General features: G+C 52.5%; 2 protein-coding genes across 2 annotated transcripts in view; one reads left to right on the top strand and one right to left on the bottom strand.

Moving 5' to 3' along the window:
* The window catches only part of LOC122382317 (A disintegrin and metalloproteinase with thrombospondin motifs adt-2-like), a gene marked incomplete at its 3' end in the record, with an annotated part of 46,407 nt that extends 33,803 nt beyond the window's left edge, over window positions 1-12,604 (bottom strand). Inside the window, exons 1-2 of the mRNA XM_043367493.1 lie at window positions 12,163-12,604; window positions 4,845-5,023 (exon numbers count right to left, since the gene is read on the bottom strand). Of these exons, the coding sequence (XP_043223428.1) occupies window positions 4,845-5,023; window positions 12,163-12,228 (245 nt within the window). The remainder of the gene's footprint in view (window positions 1-4,844; window positions 5,024-12,162) is intronic.
* A 5,298-nt stretch (window positions 12,605-17,902) lies between these two features.
* On the top strand, window positions 17,903-22,316 carry LOC122382316 (nucleoprotein TPR-like). The gene is made up of 3 exons (XM_043367492.1): window positions 17,903-18,241; window positions 20,264-22,135; window positions 22,239-22,316. Exons 1-3 carry the CDS (start codon window positions 17,903-17,905, stop codon window positions 22,314-22,316), a joined length of 2,289 nt encoding a protein of 762 aa, XP_043223427.1.
* The last annotated feature ends 892 nt before the right edge of the window (window positions 22,317-23,208 follow it).

Here is a 23,208-nt window from a genome sequence, read left to right as displayed (position 1 = left end):
GGAATGCCACTCGGGGCCCCTCGCTGAGGAGCGGGAGGTCCGAAGGACGCCACTCCTCCGAGCCTCATGGACATGCAGGGAGGAATCACAGCGCTATGGGTGCCTACTCGAAGAAAATTTGAACAAAACAAGGACCTGAAACGGTGTGTGCCCATCAAGTGGGTTAGTGCGGTTGTCTTGTGTTGTGCTTGTGTCACTTTGGGTTCTAACTCCTCAAAAAGCTTCACCACGAAAGGTGTCGCTTGCTATCATTTAATTTTAGAAGCTTGTTTATTCCTTATCCAGCCTCAATCTCAAGCTCTGCAGACGTCACTTTTGGTGGGTTACACCACATTGACCAGCGAGTCCAGATTATATACCTCAAACTCTCTTGGAACTTTTTGTTGGTTTGTCTTTTCATACCATGACCCAGTCTGGGATTCTTGGTAGTGGATTGTGACTTTTAAGAAAGGGCTATACCTACGCTGATATAATGGCTGCAGTCTTGTCCTATATGTTTCGTATGTGCATTATGTACTATGTCATTGTCGTTTGTGTATGAGTCGTAATGTCGCCCTCGCTCGATGCGCGTATTTTTATTTATCATTTTATCCCAATTTTGATGGAAAAACAGCACCGTTCCGTGCTGCTATCCTCAGGATACTGAAATCCTTCTCCTCCACGCCGCAACCCCCCTCCGGGCTGGACAGGCAACTTTATCTCATGCGGGCTGCTCCCTTGGAGCGGCACCGTTGCTCCCGAGGGAGCGCACCCCGTAGCCGGGTGCAGTAAGTGTCTTGGGGCTGGGTGGCCTGTCCTCTGGACGGGCTCAGCCCCGGCGACTCACTAGGGTGCCTGCCCAGACCAATGTCTCCCCCTATATCCTATCATCCTCCCGGCTCTGAAATGGTCTCATTGGACCAAAAGGGCCTAACCCAACAAAACAAAACAAAGAAAAACAGCAATTAAATGACATGGTACTATATTATATAGTTTATCGCAACTATGCATTTTGCATCCTAAAACTTTCCGAAAATAAGACAGTTTTTGTTTAATTTGTTATTACTTTTTTATAGATTTTCGTTTTAACATTTCAGAGTGAATACATAAAAGGCCAGCTGCACTACTCTACAATGAACCAACTCCTCTAGGATTAAACTCCCTAAACCCTCCCCACCTGTCGAACATTTGATCTGCGCCAAAAGCACGGCGATGCCGCTCAGCCTGCGATATGATCTCTCCTCTGGAAGAATGCGACCGCAAGCGGCCTCCAGCTGTGTGTTATACCTGATGCCCAATGCCCATAGCTCGATCATCTGTCAAAAGTACCGTTACCACTGACAGTGTGCATCGTGTCGTCCAACACCTTTATTCTAGCGGGATATACATAACTGATGATTGCAACATCAGGTGCCAAAAATAGTGATGCACAGTATCGTTAGGATTATTAACGAGGATTCAGTGGCTTTCTGAAAAAGGACTGTAACACGTTGAGCAGAAGACAAAATAAGAGAAAGCAAAGGTAAAATGAAGATGTCCTAAAAAAGGATAAAAACCAGTATAACGCCTTTTGGGGCGACTAACGGAGCGAGCGAGGGCATGGGCCTTGCAAGTGCGAACTTGCGAGGGGATACCTCCAACTGACTTGTGCACGGCACCCTACTAACCGGTCTCTAGCGATGTGCCAAATTTGAGCACAATCGGCCCAGCCGTTCTAGAGATCTGGAAGCGGCACCCTGCACGTGCGCACGTGCAAAATGGGTCCCGACTGACTTTTGCACGGCACCCTACTAACCGGTCCCTAACTGTGTACCAAATTTGAGCGCAATCGGTCGAACCGTTCTCGAGATCTGGAAACGACCCCTCCACGTGCGCACGTGCAGCAGCACCCCAACTCTGGCACATGGATATTGGATATGCAGTGCCTAGTGGGTGCCTACCTACATGCCAAATTTCAGCTCAATCGGCCAAGTAGTTACCGATATATTGCAACAATTACAAAACTGACACCTCTTCGTTTTGCACGTGGCACGTGCATAAGGGTTCACCCACATACATCGGGAATAGTCCAATACTTGGTAGAAGGAATGAAGCTACCCTACAAAAATTACCGCATGTAAATCGGTCAAGTGGTTGCTGAGATATAAGCCTCGCAAAAGCGTCCGCACAGCCGGCCGGCCGGCCGCTCATACTCAGAAATTTCCGTTAATCTAAGGAAAGACTCCGCTCGCTTCGCTCGCTCCGTAACAACCTATTTTTCTTAATGTTTTGTCAATGAGTATTGAGTGAGGCCAATGGTTGATGCCGGGCTTCAATCAATCGTCTCAGTCACGTCTTTGTAAAGTTCAGTGTATGGTATTTTTACAACGATTCTGGGGTCACTTCGAAATCGAATCACGAAATACAACTGCATATGCGGCAAACCAAGTAGAAGCATCTACTGCGATATCACTTTTGTGTCAAAAATATACACCATGACGATGTGCCACAATGCCATTGTGTATTAAAAAAGCCTCGATATGGCTCCATAAAGGCGGTGTTGTAGTGTGTCCTTCCCACTCTTACTCCTCCCCCCCCCCACACACACACACACACTCAGCACGCGACCCCTTCACGCCCCGTACGCTCCGGTACTCCACCGGACACGTGCTAACGGTAGCCCACCACTGCACCGCACGGCCGCTGCGGGATCCCGCGCGGCCGCCTGAGTGGCATACTGTGCCGCCGTACTCGGTGATTTCCATGTCTCACATATAAGGAGCACCGCTGCCGATCGGCGCCGCTTTACCCGCCCCCAGTCACGGCGGATGGCGTTGGGGAAGGTCAGAACTCCGGGGGACTTGTACTGATATTCACTTCACAGCACTTTCAAATAATTTAATGAAACTTATGGAACTTATTATAAGCGCACAGCAAAAAGAGGCACAGAACCTTTCGTGGAACAATTCGTTGGTGCCATCATAAAGGGACCCTAATAACGGTTCTCCTTTGGTGACTTCGTTGCCATCTCACTCAGACCTGCTCCGAATTTCATTGAGACCGCTGACAATCAGTGTCTGCCCATGTGCAATACCACACCGGGCCGAGGCTGTGTCCCTTCGGTCAGTGTAGGCCCACGGTGACTCGTCAGTCTCGGCACCGTTACCTAGTAAACGCGCTGCAGGGGGATTACGATCCGTGAGGTCGCCGGTGGCGGAGACAGCACCACACGCTGACCACTGGCCGTCTGAAGGAAGATAACAAATGCTCACTGGAACGCAGATGGTGCTGTTTTTAACTGCACTTTCATTGTATAATGCATAGTAAATTGCCGGAACTTTAACAACATTTTTTCAATGCCCTAGTTCAATGGCCTAACGCCTAGCGCAATGGCGTACTACAGAGAAGAGGCAGAGAGTGATATGCTCCCTCCCATTTACCCAACCCCATTTTCCTCTAGCACTCAGCATCCCACGCATGGACAGGGTCCAGGAATATTTGCTCTCAGATTTGGGCAGGAAACAATGGCTCATTTTCCTTGGAGATAACGTTTTGCAACTGCTGACTGCATGATTAACCCTCGCACGACCAGGCCATTTCTCATAACACGAACGACCAGGGGGGGGGTTGTTACGACCCCCCCCCTGGCGTTTCGAAACGGAAGGTCGTAGAGCTTAGCGGAAAAGACCAACGGATTGCTCTCAACGAGATCTCGCGATTGGTGGTATATTTTTTGGTCCTAGGTCAACATTTGACCTACTTTTGACCGGTCAAAGGTCAAATTTTCGGAAAAATAGACTTTTTTCAACTTTCGGCGGCGATTGCGGCAAAACGGTGGGAGATATCGACTTGAAACCTTCACTATCGTGTTCCTTGATCAATTCTCTATCGTTTGGTATGTATTTCGTTTCCCTAGCTCTAAAAATGGCGCGTTGGGAGCGCCGGAAGTCGGCAAGGTCACAGTCGGCGGCAGAAATTCGAAAAATCAAAATTTAAATTTTTGAAATCTGATTGTATTTTTGGAGATGGGAGGTCCATTTGCTCCCTGTAGAAGCTAATATTGCTGCATATTCCCATTGAGGTGACAAGAATTAGCAAAATAGTGGTTCGGGCGCTTTTCAAAAATAGTACCGGACGCTGTTCCTCTTGTGACGTCATAGCTCCGTGACCTGACCTGACCCGGTCAAATTTCTTATGCCATATGATAGCCAATACTTGCCCCAACATGCATGGGAAGTTTCATCACGATCCATCAACCGATGTCCGTACCACCGGCAGGAAACCTCGGGCGTTGGCACTCAGTTTGTGAAAATCCGGCCGGAGGCTGTACCTCTTATGACGTCATAACTCCGTGACCTGACATGACCCGATCAATTTTTTTTCGGCAAAAGATGCGCAAAGGTTGCCCCATAAGGTACCCAAAATTTGGCGGCGCTGCGCGCCGCCGTTTTTGCACTATTTCCGAAAAACCTCAGGGGGGGGGTTGATACAACCCCCCCCCTAGGCGTTCTAGGGTTAAATCGGTGCTACACGCTGAATATGCTCAGGAAGGATACTGTGTGTTTGGTTTTAAGAGAAACATTATCTGTTTAGCTTGACATGAATATTTTACGAGGAAATTTTAATTAAACATTAGTAATCTCGGTCACAAGCTTAATCCAATGTTAATTATATTGTTCGGGTACTACGTGCGGATTTACTGCATTTCTCAGATTGAAATCGAAATCTGCAATTATTTAGCTTAAGTAAGTTTTGAGGCAGTCGGAGAGAAGGTAGGCAAACTCGACCTCCTTGTCTGAACGAAAGCATTCAAAAGGTTGTATCTTTAAAAATGTTCTTCTTTCGACACTTTCTAAACGAATTATTTCACCAGTAATCCGACTCACCTTCCGAAGGCCTCAAAGACGAGGTCCTCTTCCTCTTGCTGACCGCTGACGTCCCTCTTGTGAATGCCGCCGCGCGGGCCTCGGTCGTTGATGAAGATGACCTCATACTCGGAGTCAGCCGTGCCCAGGAAGTGGCGCCGCTCCGCGTCGGTCATGTGCCGGTGAAGGTCACGCAGGATCTGCAAACACAGGCGGAGGATCAACGGCAGGATCTGCAAAATGCGGGGGAGGGTTAGACGGCAGGGCCTGCGAAATGCGGGGGAGGGTTAGACGGCAGGGTCTGCCAAAAACACGGGGAAGGATCAACGGCAGGGCCTGCGAAATGCGGGGGAAGGTTAGACGGCAGGGCCTGCGAAATGCGGGGGAGGGTTAGATGGCAGGGTCTGCGAAATGCGGGGGAGGGTTAGACGGCAGGGCCTGCGAAATGCGGGGGAGGGTTAGACGGCAAGGTCTGCAAAATGCGGGGAATGTTAGATGTAAGGTCTGCAAAATGCGGGGGAGGGTTAGATGTAAGGTCTGCAAAATGCGGGGGAGGGTTAGACGGCAGCATCTGCCAAATGCGGGGGAGGGTTAGATGTAAGGTCTGCAAAATTGTGGAGGCGGGTTAGACACAGAATCTGCAAAATGCGGGGAGGGTTAGATGTAGGATCTGCCATGATCTGCAATAATGCGGAGGCGGGTTAGACGCAGTAACCGCAGAGATATGGGCAGTGTTGGACGTAAAATCCACGGATGTAATGTAAGCAGTGAGAGACGCAGAAGGTGCAGCGACATGGTGCGGGGGACGATTATTAACAGCCGCTGAGATCAGCACTTCAATAGTGCCAGTGAACGGGACATCAAGGCCGCAGTTCTCCGGATGATATGTTCCGAGATGTGTATATGTGCGGCTGATGTACGTCATCGGTTTCTTTTTAAGCATGCCAGTGGATTTTATTTTGCACCGAAGCTGCTTTACCGGCATCTCGAGCAGTAAAAAAAAGAGTCAGAGGCCAGGAAAAGAGTGGTAGGTTCCCTGTATGGTCAGGATCAGTTATATCTCACGCATTGCAAGCAGCTTTGATAGCGGGATATTTACGAGATATAGCAGAGACTGTGTTGATTGCTGACGATAAGTTGAGCTGTATCTGAAGCGGTACTAAGTCAAGCGAACATTTCCAGTCCCGTTTTTAAAAACGGCTAGATTAGAGAAACATTACTTTCCGGTTTTGTGCCGAATCATGCATATTGCATAATATCTAATTTGGGTGACACAGATTTCCAGACATTCACATAAGCACTTGCTTGACATAGTGAGACATGATATGAAAACTGAAAATTTATGTTTGAATTTTCCTTCAGCCTCGTGGATTTTTGCATGTAGTCGCTGATTTCCATGCAGTTGTATTATAGGCATTTGCCTTTCATCACATTTGTGTTTTAATCCGGTACATTCTGGATGAATATGAAGTAACTCTTTTGAACTTGTAAGCAGCCAGCCATTATACAGCGTGTAAAAATATGCCTCGAAAATACATAATTATGTGTAGAGTCTGACTGATATAGCTATCAAACAGTTATCCGGGTAAGTACAGGTCTCGCGAAACGCGGTAGGTTTTGCACTTTTACATTTCCAGTTATATCTCAGAAACTAATCGATCTACGATGAAGCCATTTTACACGATCATGGCCGGCTTGTTACCCAGCAAGTCGATCGCATCTTCAACACTTAAAAGCTTAAGACGACGAAGATGTAGCCTGAAGTATACTAAATTTTATAGGTGCAAAATCTACCGCTAAAACCCACGAGACCTGTATATACATGTCAGTGTAGATTGCACCAATGCGTCCAGTGAGTGAAATCACAGCCGCCGCCGACCAGGGGCCGTATTCACGTCGACTTCGTAAGTTGATTTTCTTTCCTAAGTATAATTTGGTATTCACGTCGACACTTCTTAAGTTTTTATCGACGGAGTTCACGTGATTAAAAAAATTTGCTTAAGAAGTAGGTCATTCGTAAGGAAATTCTTACGAAAATAATCTACGTGAATACGGCCCCAGGAGTATGCCTACGTAATAAGACATTCGCGGACGAATCATCGATTTCGTATCGGACAGGACGAGATTGTTGGTTAGGCAATCGATTTTTTGCAGGCTTACGGCTATTTTTTTCTGAGGGACACGGCATTAGTCTCATTGCTTGCATCATTGCTGGAAGAGGCTCTTATAGGTATAGCGCCGTTTATGTTCCCTCTTTATAATCGTTTCAGCACCATCAAAATGCGTATATTACGTATATAATGCACACAGCTAAAAAGGCTGGGTGTGAAAAGTCATGGTCAATCAATCTTTATGATAGCGGTACTAACTTGATGTAGGGTTCACACTTATGACTCATTTATTGCTCATCTTCTCAGCCTAGTTCCGCATCAAGATGTTCCCCGCCGCTGGTCTCACGCGCTGAGCGAGTTGTTCCGTCACCAGAGTCGTGAGGCTCGCGCAGTTACGACTGCACCCCCGGCGGCCGGTACTGAGTGCTGACACGCCACTCGGCCTTGACTTGGCTGACCATGAGAGCCCGGGTCCCACAAAGTGCTAATCACGCTGTTTGGCTACACCATATTGATAACGGTTTCGTTCTTTGGACGAGCGTGTATTGACATCAAGAAATTATTTGCTTCGGATAACAGCACAAATAGTGAATGACTTTATTCGTGCAAAACATTAGGAATTATTCAGCAGCTAATTGTATTTTCGCCTCAGCAAATGTCGATTGTCGTGAATGACATTGAGCCCATTGATAGACGATAAGATAGGTATGACCAACACTTTTTGAGATTGGAGAAATGTGGACGAACAGTCGTTGGACCCAGAAAGAGAAAATGCATGCCTTGAAAGGGAGCTTTCTTTGCCCAGGTACAGCTGCATAGTTCATGAATTTATAATTGCGCATAAAACTTTTCTGGGCTCCACATAAATGCATGACAAGGCTGATCACCAAAATTTATATTATGCATGCTTTATCACGCATCATTATACATTAAGTGCTAGAGGTAGCAATTTAGGTTGTTCAAAAGAGCATCCCCGTCTTTAAACACCTGATATCCGTAGCAGTGCGTAAGTAAGCTGTTAAACCATTATCGACAGCAGTGCACACCGTGCAGACGGGCCCAGCTGCAGCCGTACCCGATACGGGCAGCCGGAAATCGGCGGCCTTATTCGAACAGCCCGGCCGCTAATCCACTCCTTTCTCGTCGTGAGCATCAGCTGGCAATGTGGCAGAACCGGCGCCGCTCGCGCAAACAGGCCCGGCCGGCTGCTGGGGCGACTTTCTCTGTGTGCGGTAAGCCGCGGAGGCCGGTCGACCCGGCGCGGGACAAGGTCAGTGGTCCCACGGCGGGGGGGGGTCGCCTCCGCCGTGTCACCCGTCAGGGACGGCCGCTCCCCCTCCTTCGCCGCGTCCTTCCATTGCTGAGAGTCTCCGCACAGCTTTGTGGGAGTTCTCCTGTTCCTCATGCACCCGGATTTGTAAATTTCTGGGGCCGGAGAGTCCCGAAGCACTTTATGCATCCGTGATTTTTCCAGCCAAGGAACACTGACTTTCTTGGATCATCCGTGCCTCCAAACGTCTGAGAGAATCTGACCACTGGATCAGGCGAAGATCGTGTTTGCTACAGCCACAAACTCTGAGCAGGTGGAGGCCCGAACCCCTGCCCCCTCGCCACCCCATATACCCCCTCATACCGAGCAGGGCGGATGCCCCAGTTTACCCTGCGCCCGATCAGAACAGAGCCTCACTGAGTACCCCAGCGTGTCAGCGGGTAGCTATGTTGCAACAATGACCGGCACTGGAGCAGGGCTGGTGAACACTACTGCTCCCTCCCAGCTCCAGTCGGGAAGTGAGCCGGCAGCAGCCCTGACCCAGGACAGACCGGACGGCGGCGGCGACGCGCCGCTGTGTTGACCCACCACTCGAGGCGCGCGGCTGGTCGGAAACACTCGTCACACTGACCCAGTGCAGAGCCGCGCGCCGCGGCGTGGGGGGACCTGAACGTCACGTGGCACTACAGCATGAGGCGGAGTGTGTCCCTTCCCTACACTCATACAGTCCTTCCTCAGCGTGCGCTGTGGACCGGTTTGTCACGCACCCTGGAGAGGAACCAGAGGAAACGGAATGGAACTATCTAAAATAATATCTATTATTTACATCTAATTATCTATCATCATCGATTATCTATCATCACATCTAAAATGTGATGTAGATAATCAAACGAAGCGAAAAGGAGTGAGCTGAAACAAAATGGAACGGGATGGAACTATCTGTAAAGAGATGTAGACAATGGAACAAGTGGGAGGGAACGGAACGGAACACGGTGAAACGGAATGGAACGATGATGCAGTGTGGAGTGGAATGATGCGACATATTGGAAGGAATGTGATTTGATTAAGTTGGACCGAGTGGAATGCTGTGAGACGGAATGGCTTACATTTGATTGAATGTGATGCAAGGCGTGGATTTAGAGGAACGGATAGCGCATGTGTTGCAACAGGAGACGCCGATTAGAAATACTGCACGGTACTTGCAAACATTTAAAGGTTGGAGCTAATGGAATGATGGCGATATACCAAATGTAAAGGATCGCTAGATTAGATATCATTCATCACACGGGACGGAAACTGATCAATGAATGGATGAAAGCATAATTCGATCGCATGATATTCAATGTAACAGAATCAAAAGGTATGGAAAGTTTAAGTATACCTAATTATAGAATGAAAGAGAGCGTGACGAACCGGAACATAAGGCGATGACAGGAAACAATTAAATAGAATGGGATGACGGAATGAAGACTGAAGCAATTAAATGAGAGGAAAGTTCGAAGAAAGTAATACTAATCGAATGCAACCGACCGGAACTGAACAGAAGGTATGAAGCTAAATAAAAAAGCACACCTGGGCAAGCAAGATGAAATCGATGTAAATCACCGATGGCATGGATGAACGGCCAATTTGACGCAATTCATTACACCATGCACCCCAAACCAAAGTCATTCCTATCTCTACCCTGTTAAAAAAGTAGATCGGACCAGAATTGGACCAGAATCGGACCAATTGTGAGAGTTCCCTGCAACCCAAGACTTTGCCAGCTAAAGCCTGGGCCCTGCAGTTTAAATGCCGCCGAGTAACTCTACATGGTATTCAGGGTACACCAGCATCAGATATTTGGTGTAGCTGATATGTCTGTAATCATAACATTTCAAATGAGCAGACACAATTTATCGGGGTTATGCAGGGTTACTTTTAAAGGGGGGGAAAGAGGGAATTTCCCCCCTTCGAAAATTCCGCTCCCCCTTTCAAATTGTGTCATAATGGCTAGGGAGGGAAGGGGGAATTTCCCCCTTTCAAAATTATTTGTGAGCCCATTTTCAATTAATTCGCTATTCAGATTCTCTTGTCATCGTTATTCAGATTCTAGTCATCAATTAACGTTGCTGGCGCTAAGATATTATCAATGATTGTGGGCAGTGGCACCGCCCGGGCGGAACTTAAAATATCCGGAACTCCAGATTTGACCCGATACCGATCGGATGGTCGGTGGGACCGTCTCTTGTCTTGTCTTTTCGCACTCACTCAGGGGCGGATCCAGCAAAACTCTAAGGGGAGGGTCATGATTCGAAGTGGATTCAGCTCAACGTATTTCGGCCACTTAATTTTGGTGGTGCCCTAATTTCATTTTTTGGACCTGAGGTTCCACTGCTAGGCCGCAGGCATGCCCCTGGCAGGTTCGTGGTGCCGCTGGAAGAAACATGGTGCCCCTGACAAGCCTGAAGTGTCCCTGACAGGCCCGTGGTGTCCCTGACAGGCCCATGGTGCCCCTGACAGGCCCAATATGTGCCCATGCGAGGCCGGTGGTGCCCCTGCGAGGCCGGTAGTGCCCCTGCGAGGCAGGTGGTGCCCCTGGCAGGTCTGTGATGCCCCTGGCCCTGGCATGTCTGTGGGGCTCTTGCGAAGCCGATGGTGTTCCTGACAGGACTGTGGTGCCCCTGACAAGCCTGAAATGCCCCTGAAAGAACCGTGGTTCCCCTGACAGGCCCAAACTACCCCTGCGAGGCCGGTAGTGCCCCTGGCAGGCCTCTGGTACCCCTGGCAGGTCTGTGGTGCCCCTGGGAGACCTGTGGTGCTCTTGCTAGGCCGATAGTGCTCCTTACAGGGCTGTGGTGCCCCTGCCTGACAAGCCTGTGGGCCCCTGACAGGCCCGGGTGCCCCTGCTAGGCCTGTAGTGCCCCTGGCGGGCCTGTGGTGCCGCTGGTGCCCCTGGGCCCAGACAGGACTGTGGTGCCCTGACAAGCTTGAAGTGCCCCGACAGGCCCGTGGTGCCCCTGCGAGGTTGGTGGTGCTCCTGGCAGGTCAGTGGTGCCCCTGTCAGACCTGTGGTGCTCTTGCTAGGCCGACGGTGCTCCTGACAGGCCTGTGGTGCCCCTGACAAGCCTGTGGTGCCCCTGGCAGGCCTTTGGTGCCCCCGGACTCCGGAGGGGGGGGGGTCATGACCCATATTTGACCCCCCCCCCCCTGGATCCGCCACTGCACTCACTGGCATATCGGCACAGGCGTCGGCGTAGAAACCGGCGGGGGACGGGGGTCATGACCTCCCCGAATTTTATTCCCCCTCTCGACTTTTCCTGTAAAAGTAACCCTGGGGTTATGCAAAGACGTCACGAGCGCCTGTTCATCCTCCGCTGTTGGGGTGAAGGCCGGTACCGGAGCATATGTCGTGATTGGTATGCAGTTAGCATGGCTCGCCCGGGTGGACTGGGATGGACTTCCCATCCAAATGGGGAAGGAAGGTCATCTCCAATTCATGGTCATTGTAAACCGACTGCAGCACAACGTAAACAAAACAGCAGATACTTCGATTGATGGCCAATTTATGCAACTATGCAATTTATGACAAAGTCGGACTTGTGCAATTATAGTGTTGTGTTTTCCTCGTCTTCCGTGTTATGCTGTTGGCGATGCATAGATGAAAATGGCCCTCAGAACTATTCATTCAGGAAATTGATGATCCTACCCAGCATCAGGAATAAGACCTGACATGATCAACAGTAAACGTAAGCTTATCTGCAGATGAAAAAGCGGATATTAGGGCGATCAGCCTGCTCATTGGATTTTTCAGGAGATTAATGCTCTGCAATGTCAGGACTCACCACTTAACTGCAATATCGTTTATCCGTCAACATAAACAAGTAACAACTTTACAACACTACATATGATCTGCTTATCTCATGCCTGTGAATGTCGGTCTCGCTCATCCACAATCACATCAGCCGCCGTTACTGACCTCTGCCCTGGCGGTTAGTGCCACGAGCACCAGTACGATGACGGTTGTAACCATGGTCGGTGCCATCCCGTCCGTGACTTCCGGGCGACAGACGTGAGCGCAGGTCACCGCCGCGGCCGCAGGAGCCCGCTCACACAGCCGGCGCAGGTCACCGAGCGTAGGTCACGCAGCACAGGTCACGGAGCGCGCAGGTCACGGAGCACAGGTCACCGGTCACGACTCACTCACGACTCACGGAGCGCGGGCTCCACTCACGGCGCCGTCCGCGGGTCACGTGCCGTCGCTGCCAGTGTCGTCCGTCCGCCGCCGGCACGTGCACTCATAGCGCGCTCGCGCCGCACGTGGCACGTGGTGTGTACGTGGCGCGCCTGCGAGCCGCGAGCTGCCTCTGCCGGGCGGCGGACTGCAGCTGACTGGACCGGGCCGGACTCGGCGCGCGACTGACGACCGACCGGCGGCGGCGCGGCGGTGACCGGCCGGGCAGCCGGCGGCGGCGAGCCGGGCCGCTGCCGGTCCTCGCCGACCCCCGGGGCTCACACCCGACAAAGCGCGACCTTCGGCATGTCGCCGGGGTAGCGCTGATGAGCGGCGATACGGCGGAACGGTGGGAGATTCTGACACGCGCACGAACCGCCCCGGGAACGTCCGGGTCAGGGGGTGGGGCGCGATCAGTTACCGACCGACCTGCCGCGCGGAAAGTGGAGCGGCCGCGCGACAGGAAATCAGCAGACTGATCATCGCCGTATAGTAGGCGTCGCCCGCTGCCAGGAAAGGACGCCTTCCGTTCTCAATTGGGCAGGAGTGTGACAGTGAGAGTGATTTTAGAGAGGTGGCACGTGCGGCCGCTGATCGAACGGTGCTGATCAGCCGTGAACACATGGCGTGAATAGCCGTGAACACAGCGGTGCCGGTACCAAAACCACAATGTAAACACAGAGTGATCCAGCCGAGGTGGCTTCTGCTAGTTAGCATATCATTTGGAGATGCGAGGAATAATTGAAATGGCTTGCTGAGAAATAAGTTGTTTATGGGTCGACTGCAGACTGTCGACCTTGTTTGATTGCTCCTGAGTGTTTATTATGCATGAATTTGGAAGCAAAATGTTCCGCTGCTTGATTTGGTACACTTTTATCTGGACAGACATCAGACATGGTCGCTGAACTGATGGAAATCAGCATGGTTTCGACGTTACACGGACGGTTGGCGATCGTGGCTCTGTGCATCCATGCGTCACTCACGGAGCTAAATTCAGCCTTGAAGGAGGCCAATCATCGTCGTAGTTAGCCTTGATCGGTTTCTATAGCAACCAATCGCGACTTGACCACGATGACTTGTTAGCGATTAGAGCGTGCGCACGATAAGCGCTGCGGCGAGGCGATTGCATGTAACGCGCGCAACAGCGATACCCTCCAATCGCTCCTCAACGGCCTTCGCATATATCCTCGGATAATGTGTGGGTTATCGGTGATTTTCGACGTCAATCGGTCCTTTGTAGCACGTTTGCACCGCACATTTGTTAATGGTGTGTTGCAAGGGGAAGTCCGGTCCGGCTTCATTGCACGCATGCAGGAAATTGGGTGAGCTGGAAAGAGAAAGCAGGACGGATGAAGAGTCGAAAGCAACTCATGTTCAAGGAAGAAATATGGTGTCACTGGTACCTGCATATTTTACGTCTTTGCAAGAGTAATCCCACACATAAGCATGATCATTACAATGCTCGGTGAAAACAACATTTCCCATGTGATGCTCGCACTTCAGTCCGGCTTAGCAGGATTTTGTGTCTAGACCGATTTCTATTATGCGATTAGTGTAGCACCTTTTCACTGCAAGAAACCGCAATGTCCTGTATATACTATGCAACATCTGCCTGTACGCAGCAGCCTAAAAATCATGAAGTGGTAGGATGGGTACGTGTTGAGAACAAAACAATAAAACTAAAGACAGTTTGCAATAGTACGGTGAGATACAGTCGGCAAGTACAGTTTACAAAAACAAGATAGGCTTTTATTTATCGCTAAAATGCTGAAGTTGATTCAGTTTTAGGTTCTTGTTGACAAAGCCTCGCCTGACGTATTGGTTTTCTACTAATGCCCAGGACGAAGGGGTACGCCCCCCCCCCCCTCTTCGCCGTTACGCTCCTAATTGAGCTAGAGGCTCACGAAAAAAACGAGCGTGTGCGCCGCCACGAGACGCAGCGATTGGTACCCGATTCAAGGTCTCAGGTCAACCGGTGACCTCATGAGGTCAAATCAAGTGCCCCAAGGCACGGGTTCGGATTTTGGTTAAAAAAAACACACTCCGCCAAAAGTGGTCGCGGAGCCGCAATTTTGGCACCATCGTCTTTGTCTAACACAGACGCATCGAAAAATATACTTTTTATTTGGGTGAGGTCAGCTTAATTAAGGTGTTGACCTCGGATCAAGGTCAAGTCAGAGTCCCTCAGGTAAGGAAGCTGGTCGGAGGAGGCCATGTCGTAGACCATTCGCTTCGGCAGGTCTTCCTGACTCCATTGGTGGCTTTCCCGACTCGCTAGCTCAATCTGATCGGGATTGTAGGACCGTGCAGAGGTTCACTTATGACGTCATAAGTCAATGGCCTGACCTGACCTGAAAATTCGGTTGGCGTCAAAAGATCCGACCTAAAGCAAAAGTCAGGTATGCCAAGTTTCAGCTCTCTATCGCCGGCGTGTTCCGAGCTATCAAGAAAAAAAACTATGAAGGGGGGGGGGCGGGCAGCACCCGTCCCCCCTCTGCCGGCGAGTGTTAAAAATTAATTTTTGGCAAAGGCTGTTTGGCGATTTTGACATTAGATGGCTCAGCCAATGATCAAGGCAAAATACATGTTTTGAAAACAATGCAAAGTGCAAACTACATGCAGCATGTTTTTAGTAACCTATAGCGTTATAAAGAGACAACCGTGAGAGTTTTGCCCCTCTCTGCTCTTTTATTATCGAATATTACAGAATCATAGAGATCTTATATATTTCATCTCTATAATGACAGTATAGCCAATTGCTGGCAATGTATGTTTTGATTGTTCCGTGTCCTTCTAAGCCATTCAGCAATACTTTGCTATCAGTGCCGCTCTGTGCAGTACATAGTGCTTTGCTATCAGTAGGGACATTTGTGCCCCTCCACCCAGCGACCAACAAACGGCCCACTGTGTTCGGTTATGCACACAACCCTGACAGATTACCTCCCTCCCCCTGAAAGGTCGTCTGTGTGCCAGTCATTGTACAGTCAGTCGCTCCTCGGTAGGAGCAGACAACTCGCTGACAGAATTAGGTTAGCGGTTCAATGCCGCATCTGTGTCCTTTATTTTCATCCCGGTAATAATGAACAATAAATTATAGTCTGATCTACAGTGGCCTATGTACATCTGGTTGTGTCTCCCGCAGCCAAAGCTCTGCTTGCATTCATACTTCAAAAGATGCAACAGTTGACCAGTTGAGCTTGGCAGTTGGCGCCTTATAATAACTGCATGCAGTATGGGACTTTTTGCCAGATGTATAGTGCCAGGTAGTGTAATCACCTTCGTATGCGGCAGTGGGCGGCCTCGTCAGCTCAGCGACCCCAGGACAGGCGTGTCCGGCCATATGGCGCAGGAAACCACGTCCTTCCTATACCGTGGGAAGACGATAATTGTCCACTGTCGATGTCAATTCGAGTGTGCCAGCCCGGCCGCTGTCTGTCCGTAGAATCTGCGGAACAGCTGAGCACCGCTCAGTGAACTCTTGGCGGACGGTCCCGCCCGCAGCCCAGGCCCGGCGACTTCCGAGGGTCCGAGAGTGTGTCCCGCTTCCTGAGTGACGCCTGTAGTCCCCGTGGGAAGATTGGACCAGTCCTGCCGCTCTCACTGAGCAGTGTGAGCTCAGAGATCGCAGAAATCCTGTTAGGAAATACGTGGTTCACAAGGATTGCATGCTTCCAGGGTTTTTAGAGTGAAACTAGTATGTCAGTAGTAGCAACGTTACATAACGAGAGAAGCTGGTATAGTATTTGTGGGCATGTGTTTGTTTATGATCGGACTTAGAAAAGTTCTTTGAAAATAGGACGACTGAATGTAGCCTCACTTTTCAAAGGTAGATATTGAAAACCTAGAGTTACATGTGTCATGCGCTTAAGTAAATTTACAGATAAAAAAAATGGATTGCCTTCGTTTCGTGGGGAGCATGAATCACTTCCAAACTTCCAATCCGCCTCCCTCCTCAATCTGATAAATCTGAGTAATGGTGGAAGCGCAGTCTCTGTCCAATGTCCACTGTCCAGTCCTGCCCGGTCTAATCGTCAGAGCCGTTTGGCCGGGATCCCACTGTGTTCACTTGTGTCCGGTTCCGGACTTTTTGTAGCGCAGAGGTACCGGGCCGGCTTTTCCCTTTCACCTCACTTCCACGCTCCACATTACACCGTGACCCGCTGCACCGCGTGCACTGACTGTGTTGCCGACAAATTGCACCTATGCAAGGTGGTACGGGCGAGAGACTCAGCGCTGCTGAGCCGAACCGCCGCCGCGCCGCCGAGCCGAGCGCCGTCCGCGGTCGCGGGACGCTGGCGTCCCCTCTGACCCGGCTGGCCGGCCGGCGCGGCAGGGCGGCTCCCTGTTTGCGTAGGACCGGCCCAGGTCCGGGCCATTGTGTGGGGCACGCACGTGCGCGCCCAGCGTGTGCGTCTTCCGGGTGGAGCGCTGGACGCCCGGGCCATTTTTAGCCTTTTCTGTGTGCTCTGACCGTCCTCAACGCGTCTTGTTTTCACCCCCTGTCGCCGTATATAAACTAGTTGTAAACACCCCCGGCCCTCACTTCACCTTTCGACTTCGACGGGGACACTGCGCTGCCCCTAGCTCTCTTCCCGGTACGTTTCGCTGCCTTGTCCGCCAAATATAGTGAACTAGAAGACAAAGTGTGTGAGAAGCCCGAGTGAGAAGTGAAACAGTGCGCGGTCTACACACAGATGAGATATTCGACGGAGATGCGGCAGGCGTATCGGTTCCGGTGACCAGGTCTACTGACTATCCTTTTTTATCCTAAAACATTCCTAAAACGCCCAGAGAAGGGGGTTCCTTTGACGTCGGTATCCGGCGCTCTCATATTTTAGGCCCTAACATACTCCCAGAGAAGGGGGTTCCTTTGACGTCGGTATCCGGCGCTCTCATATTTTAGGCCCTAACATACGCCCAGAGAAGGGGGTTCCTTTGACGTCGGTATCCGGCGCTCTCATATTTTAGGCCCTAACATACGCCCAGAGAAGGGGGTTCCTTTGTCGTCGGTATCCGGCGCTCTCTTATTTAGGCCCTAACATACGCCCAGAGAAGGGGGTTCCTTTGCCGTCGGTATCCGGCGCTCTTTATTAGGTCCAAATATACTCCCTGAGAAGGAGTTTACTCAGTCGTCGGCATCCGGCGCTCTATCCTGTATCCAATATTTAGTTGTATCTGAACTAGGCTAACGTGATAAGTTATAGCATTTATTTTCCCAATTTTCCAATTAAACCATTTTTCCTCCTGGATCTCGGTCACCAAACAACCAAATGCTGTGCGATGCGCGATTAAATACAGTCCACACCATGAAAGGAGATTCGAACGAAAGCGTCGCCAACATTTTCTGGTCCTCCGGGCCGGATGGTCCGGGCCTGAAGTGAGAACTGAAGACCGTTGTGGCTGCCCGTCGCCGACTCACTGATTGATTGTAGGTTACACGCTGTGCCTCGTGTGTGCCAGTCGGATCGAGAAGAAAATTCCGATGATGGAAGATTCGACTCAGGCGGAAAACACAGAGACGGCGACGGTGAGTCAGGACACTGCCGGCGAGGAAGCTGGAGACACTGCATGCGTGTTGAAGCACCTGAAACTTCAGCGCGGGCGCAAGGCCGCCGCGTTTACTCGTGCCTGTAACACGGCGGAGGCTCAGATCGCGCGCCGAGCTAGCGAGGAAGAACTAAAGAAGCGGCTCGAAACCCTGAATGCGACACTGGATGGTTTCATGGAGGCGAATGACGCCTATGTTGAGAAGGTGCAGGAGGTCTGCGAACTGGAAGAAGCGGAAGAGTACGCCACCCGACTGACGGCACGGCACGCCGAGACGGTAAAGAGAATTGAAGAGGCGACTACGCACCGACCAGTGAGCTGCTGCGCGGCGTCGCAAGCAGATGACAGACCACCGCCATCAAAGTTGCATCATGGGGGGAGCAGAGTGAATGGATCCCGTGTTTCAGGAGTGTCCAGAGCGGCGTCCAGGGAAGCTGTAATAACGGCCGAGATGAAGAGCCTGGAGCTGAAGCATTTGAAAGCCAGGCAAGATAGAGAAAGGCAGATGAGAAGAGAAGAAGAAAGGATGGAAGAAGAGAAGAAGATGATGGAGGAAAAGGAGTTAGAAGAGGAGGTGGAACGAGCGCAGCAGAGGGCAAGACTTCTGAGGGCTGCAGAAAATGAGCTTGAATGGGAGCGGAGAAACGACTTTGATGACGAAATCCCAGTGGAGGTGGAGCCTGAGCAATGCGATATATCGAGAGCCGTCCGTGATACGTCAAGTGAGCAGCGGCCGGCATCCAATGGTGGCGAAGTTCCCCGCTACATCTCGTCATCACCCAGAGCTGTCGGTGTTCCTCAAGGCGAGAATGGGGTGCACAAGAGTGACGGATTGGCTCGTGCCAGCTGGATCCCACCGCCAGCCTCACCCCGACGGAATGACCTGGCAGGACCATCAGCGTTCGTAAAGAGCATACCGCGACTGACTCTGCCAACGTTCCGTGGAAATGCACGTGAGTGGCCGCGCTGGATTGGTCTTTTCAAAGCCTTGGTGCATGATCAGCCGTCCCTGTCGGATGCTGAGCGCATGGCTCACCTTCAAAACGCGGTGGAAGGGGCCGCGGCCCAGGCCATTGACGGCATGTTATTCAACGGTGACTTGTATCACGAGGCCTTGAAAACCTTGCAAGATAGGTTCGGACGAGAGGAAGACATCATCCAGGCCCACCTGCGAAATGTGTTCATGACCTCGCCACCGTCACTAATGGACCTCCCAGCGATGGAGAAGTTTTATGCGGTCGTCCATAACACAGTCACCGTCCTGCGAAATCTCGGCTATGCGAGTGACCTGTCAAGCAGTGAAAACTTGAGAAGAGTGGTCGAAAAGCTGCCGAGCGAGCTAGCCCGAGAGTGGGGCCGTGAAGTGTTCCGGCTGCGACCGACGAGACCGACTCTGGAGACGTTCACCGAGTGGCTCCAAGTCCAAGTCAGCATCCTGAGCTTCTCTGCTGTCCAGTCCGGGACTTCAACATCGGAACGGAAACGTGCAACAGTTGCTTCAAGGGACGGCCCTGTTCGGCGAACAGCGCTGGCGACAGGAGCTAATGGTGAAACCGAACCAGAGGCCCGCTCTCTGCCGGTGTGCGTGGTGTGCAGCAGTAACCACAGGCTGAGCGACTGCTCAGAATTCAAGGCCAAGACCCCACACGCAAGAAGCGCTGTTGCCTATGAAGAAGGTCTTTGCTTTTCATGCCTCAAGAAGGGCCACTGGAGCAGAAGCTGCAAAGTATCTCGGCGGTGCAATGTGAAGGGATGCAAGCTCACGCACCATCCGCTCCTCCACCGCGGATCAAATCGGTCAGGAAACGATCAGAGCAGCTCGAGGAGGGATCAGTCGTCAGCAGGGACAACCACGGGAGCGCCTGAATCTTCAGCTGAAGGTAGTTCCGGGAACCAGCCGTTTGTAGCGGCCTCGGTAAAAACGGACACAGACACTTTGCTACAGATTGTTGCTGTGCGGGTTCACGGGCCCCGTGGTTCGACAGACGTTCTGGCACTCCTGGATGCTGGAGCTCAGACATCATTGTGTCGTGAGGATGTTCTGGAGGAGCTGGGCGTTGCCGGGGAGCGACACCCGCTCTGCATACAAAACGTGGAGACCAGTGGCACTCAGCGTCCGTCCGAGAGAGTGAAACTGAAGATCAGCCCCCTTGGCACAGGGGCAAAGAAGTGCATCAACATTCCTGAAGTGTGGTCTGTGCCAGCGCTGAATGTGACTGCGAATACGTTGACGAAGAGTCAGCTTCAGAGATTTGAACACCTTCGTGATCTGGAGTTCCCGCAATATAATGGCGGGCAGGTTAAGCTGTTGATTGGTGCAAACGTCCTTGAAGCAGTGCTGCAGAAGGAGGTGCGTGTGGGACGTCCGAATCAACCGGCCGCTGTGAAGACAGACCTAGGGTGGACCCTGACGGGCTGCGTGTCTGACATCGTGCCCAGCAGCAGGCGCCGGGTCATGTTTCTGAGACGTCAATCAAGTGAGAGCGAAGTGGAGCTGTGCGCTGCCGTCAACGAATGGTGGTCTACAGAAGCATCTGGAACAAAGTACAGTGAAACAACGTCACGATCGGAGATGGATAAGAAAGTACTCCAGATGCTGGAAAGAAACACGACCAAAAGTGGAGAGCGATACGAGACCGGTCTACTGTGGAAGGAGACAAGTCCTACACTTCCCAACAACAAGCGACAGGCTATTCAGCGACTACAGGCAACGGAGAGAAAGCTCGAGAAGCTTCCAGAGGTCGCAGGGAAGTACCAGGTCATCATCAACTCCTACGTCGCCGAGAGACATGTATCGGTCGCTGCTGTCTCAGCAGACGCGCTCACAGAACAGAATGAGTTTGAGCTGGGCCAGCAGCTACAGGAGGCTCAGCAGGAGCTGCAGAAGCAGTCCAGCCAACTGGAGGAACAACAGCAGGCAGATGCCACACTCCAGAAACAGCGGACCATGGCCACCGCAGACTACAGGAAGGCAGATGCCGGCCTCACCAGGGCGTTGACCGCTGAGCTGGCCGCCCGTCGGGAGCGCGACCAGGTGCTCTCGGACAAGGCGAGCTTGGTACAGCAGCTGGAGCGGCGCGCTGCTGAGGTGGCCCGGCTGACGGCCGAGCTTGCCGACCGGAGAGCTGAACTGGCGGCAGCTAATGAGGCCAAGTGTCGGGAGCTGGTACAGGTGGGGGAAATTGCCGCCAAGGAGATCAGTTTCCAGTACAGAGAGAGGAAGATGGCGAGTGAGAAGGAGGTGCTGGAGAAGCAGATGTCTCTGCTGCTGGAGAGCCTGAAGTCGCAAGCAGAGGAGCTGTCCACGCTGCGCCGCCAGCACAGCTCGCGGATCCTCCAGCTGCAGGCCGACCTTGCCAACAAGATGGACCAGCTGGGGCCGGAGCAGGCGGAAAAAGAACGGCTGACACAGCAGGCGGCCGACCTGGAGCAGCGGCTCACCGAACTGGTGGAGATGCCCCGGCTGCAGCGTGAGGCGGAGATCGAGCAGGAGGAAAACTATCGACAGCAGCTGCGGTCACAGGAGCGGCTGGCGCAGCCCTACAAAGAGTGCGTCGAGAAGGCGGAGGCCAGGTCGAATGAGATGCTGCGCTCGGTGGACGAGCTGCGGTCACTGCTGAGCTCGGCCAGCGAGCAGCAAAGCCAGCTGGAGGTGCATCTGGACGAGACGCACACCCAGCACGGCCAGTACCTGGTGGAGCGCGACAAGGTGATCCTCCAGCTGCGCGACCGGCTGGAGACTTACGAGGAGCAGCTGCAGGCAATCACCCGCGAAGGTAGCCTTTCAGACGAGGCGGTGGAGGCCACGTCACCGTCCGCCACCGCCATCAGCCGGCTCCTGCGGCAAGATATGACGCTCACACAGATCTTCACCGGGTTCAGTCAGGCCAAGGAGCAGCTGACGGCCACAGGGGCCGAGAGCAAGCAGTTCAAACTGTGCCTCGACCAGATCCTGAAGGACATTGATAAGTGGACGCCGGCCATCCAGAGACAGCGCGAGGATTATGAGGCGGCGGTGCAGACGATCGACTCTCCCACAGGCAACAATGACGAGGCATTACGGGAGCTGGAGACAGCACGCGCCAAGCCTGACGGCGTCCGCCGGCGACTGCGTACCGTACAACACAAGAGGGACCGACTGGTCGCCCAGACAGAGGACCTGGCAATGCAGGTTTGCGTGCCGCTGAAGGAGGTGGAGAAGGCGTGCGGCGGTCGTCACCACACCCCGGGACGAGCTCGAGCTGGATACCTCCGCCGGACGGCTAATCGCCCAGCGTCTGGGCACCTTCTGGGGCAAAGAGGAGCTCCACGCGCGCAACCAGGACCTGCTGTCCGTGGTGCGCGCGAACTGAGCGCCGCCCGGGAGGAGCTGAACACGCAGCGCTCATGGCTGCGTCCCGTCGACAACTGATCACTGCCTGCTGCGGTCATATGCCTGAGGTACCAACCGTCCAGCACCCCATGGCCGGTGCTACCCTGTCCATCTGTGTTTTTTTCTCGGCGAGGGTATTCAGCAGTCGTCCGTCATTTCCATTGTGCGTATGGCTTGACGGCCCCCGCCCACCGACCGCTCGCGCCAGCACTGGTAGTTTTGCGCCTTCCTGACAGGGACCTGAGTCTGAGTTCAGGGCTGTGTAAAGGTAACCCGTCTCCGCGCGCGAGTGTTAGGCCCGCTTTACCTCACTCCGCACCTTTCTGGAATGCTGTGCGTGTTTTACTTGTATGGAGCTTGGAAATGATAGTTACCCGCGCCCGTTTCGGTTATCACCTTTCTCGACTGTTCGTTTGCGCTGTTCAATTTGTCGGTCAAATGTTTGTGTTCGACGTTCGCAGTGAAGCCGAACACAGGGGGGAGTGATGTTGCCGACAAATTGCACCTATGCAAGGCGGTACGGGCGAGAGACTCAGCGCTGCTGAGCCGAACCGCCGCCGCGCCGCCGAGCCGAGCGCCGTCCGCGGTCGCGGGACGCTGGCGTCCCCTCTGACCCGGCTGGCCGGCCGGCGCGGCAGGGCGGCTCCCTGTTTGCGTAGGACCGGCCCAGGTCCGGGCCATTGTGTGGGGCACGCACGTGCGCGCCCAGCGTGTGTGTCTTCCGGGTGGAGCGCTGGACGCCCGGGCCATTTTTAGCCTTTTCTGTGTGCTCTGACCGTCCTCAACGCGTCTTGTTTTCACCCCCTGTCGCCGTATATAAACTAGTTGTAAACACCCCCGGCCCTCACTTCACCTTTCGACTTCGACGGGGA

This window comes from Amphibalanus amphitrite, unplaced genomic scaffold (assembly GCF_019059575.1).
Source record: "Amphibalanus amphitrite isolate SeventyFive unplaced genomic scaffold, NRLGWU_Aamphi_draft 000137F_arrow, whole genome shotgun sequence".
Lineage (NCBI taxonomy): Eukaryota > Metazoa > Arthropoda > Thecostraca > Balanomorpha > Balanidae > Amphibalanus > Amphibalanus amphitrite.
This window is presented reverse-complemented; position numbering and strand designations above follow the sequence as displayed.

Excerpts from the sequence above, each read along its gene's own strand:
- LOC122382316 (XM_043367492.1), top strand. The coding sequence starts at position 17,903 with ATGGAAGATTCGACTCAGGCGGAAAACACAGAGACGGCGACGGTGAGT. Across the intron at positions 18,242-20,263 it reads CGGCACGGCACGCCGAGACG|GTTAAGCTGTTGATTGGTGC; the intron begins GTAAAGAGAATT and ends AATGGCGGGCAG. Across the intron at positions 22,136-22,238 it reads CAGAGGACCTGGCAATGCAG|CGTCTGGGCACCTTCTGGGG; the intron begins GTTTGCGTGCCG and ends CTAATCGCCCAG.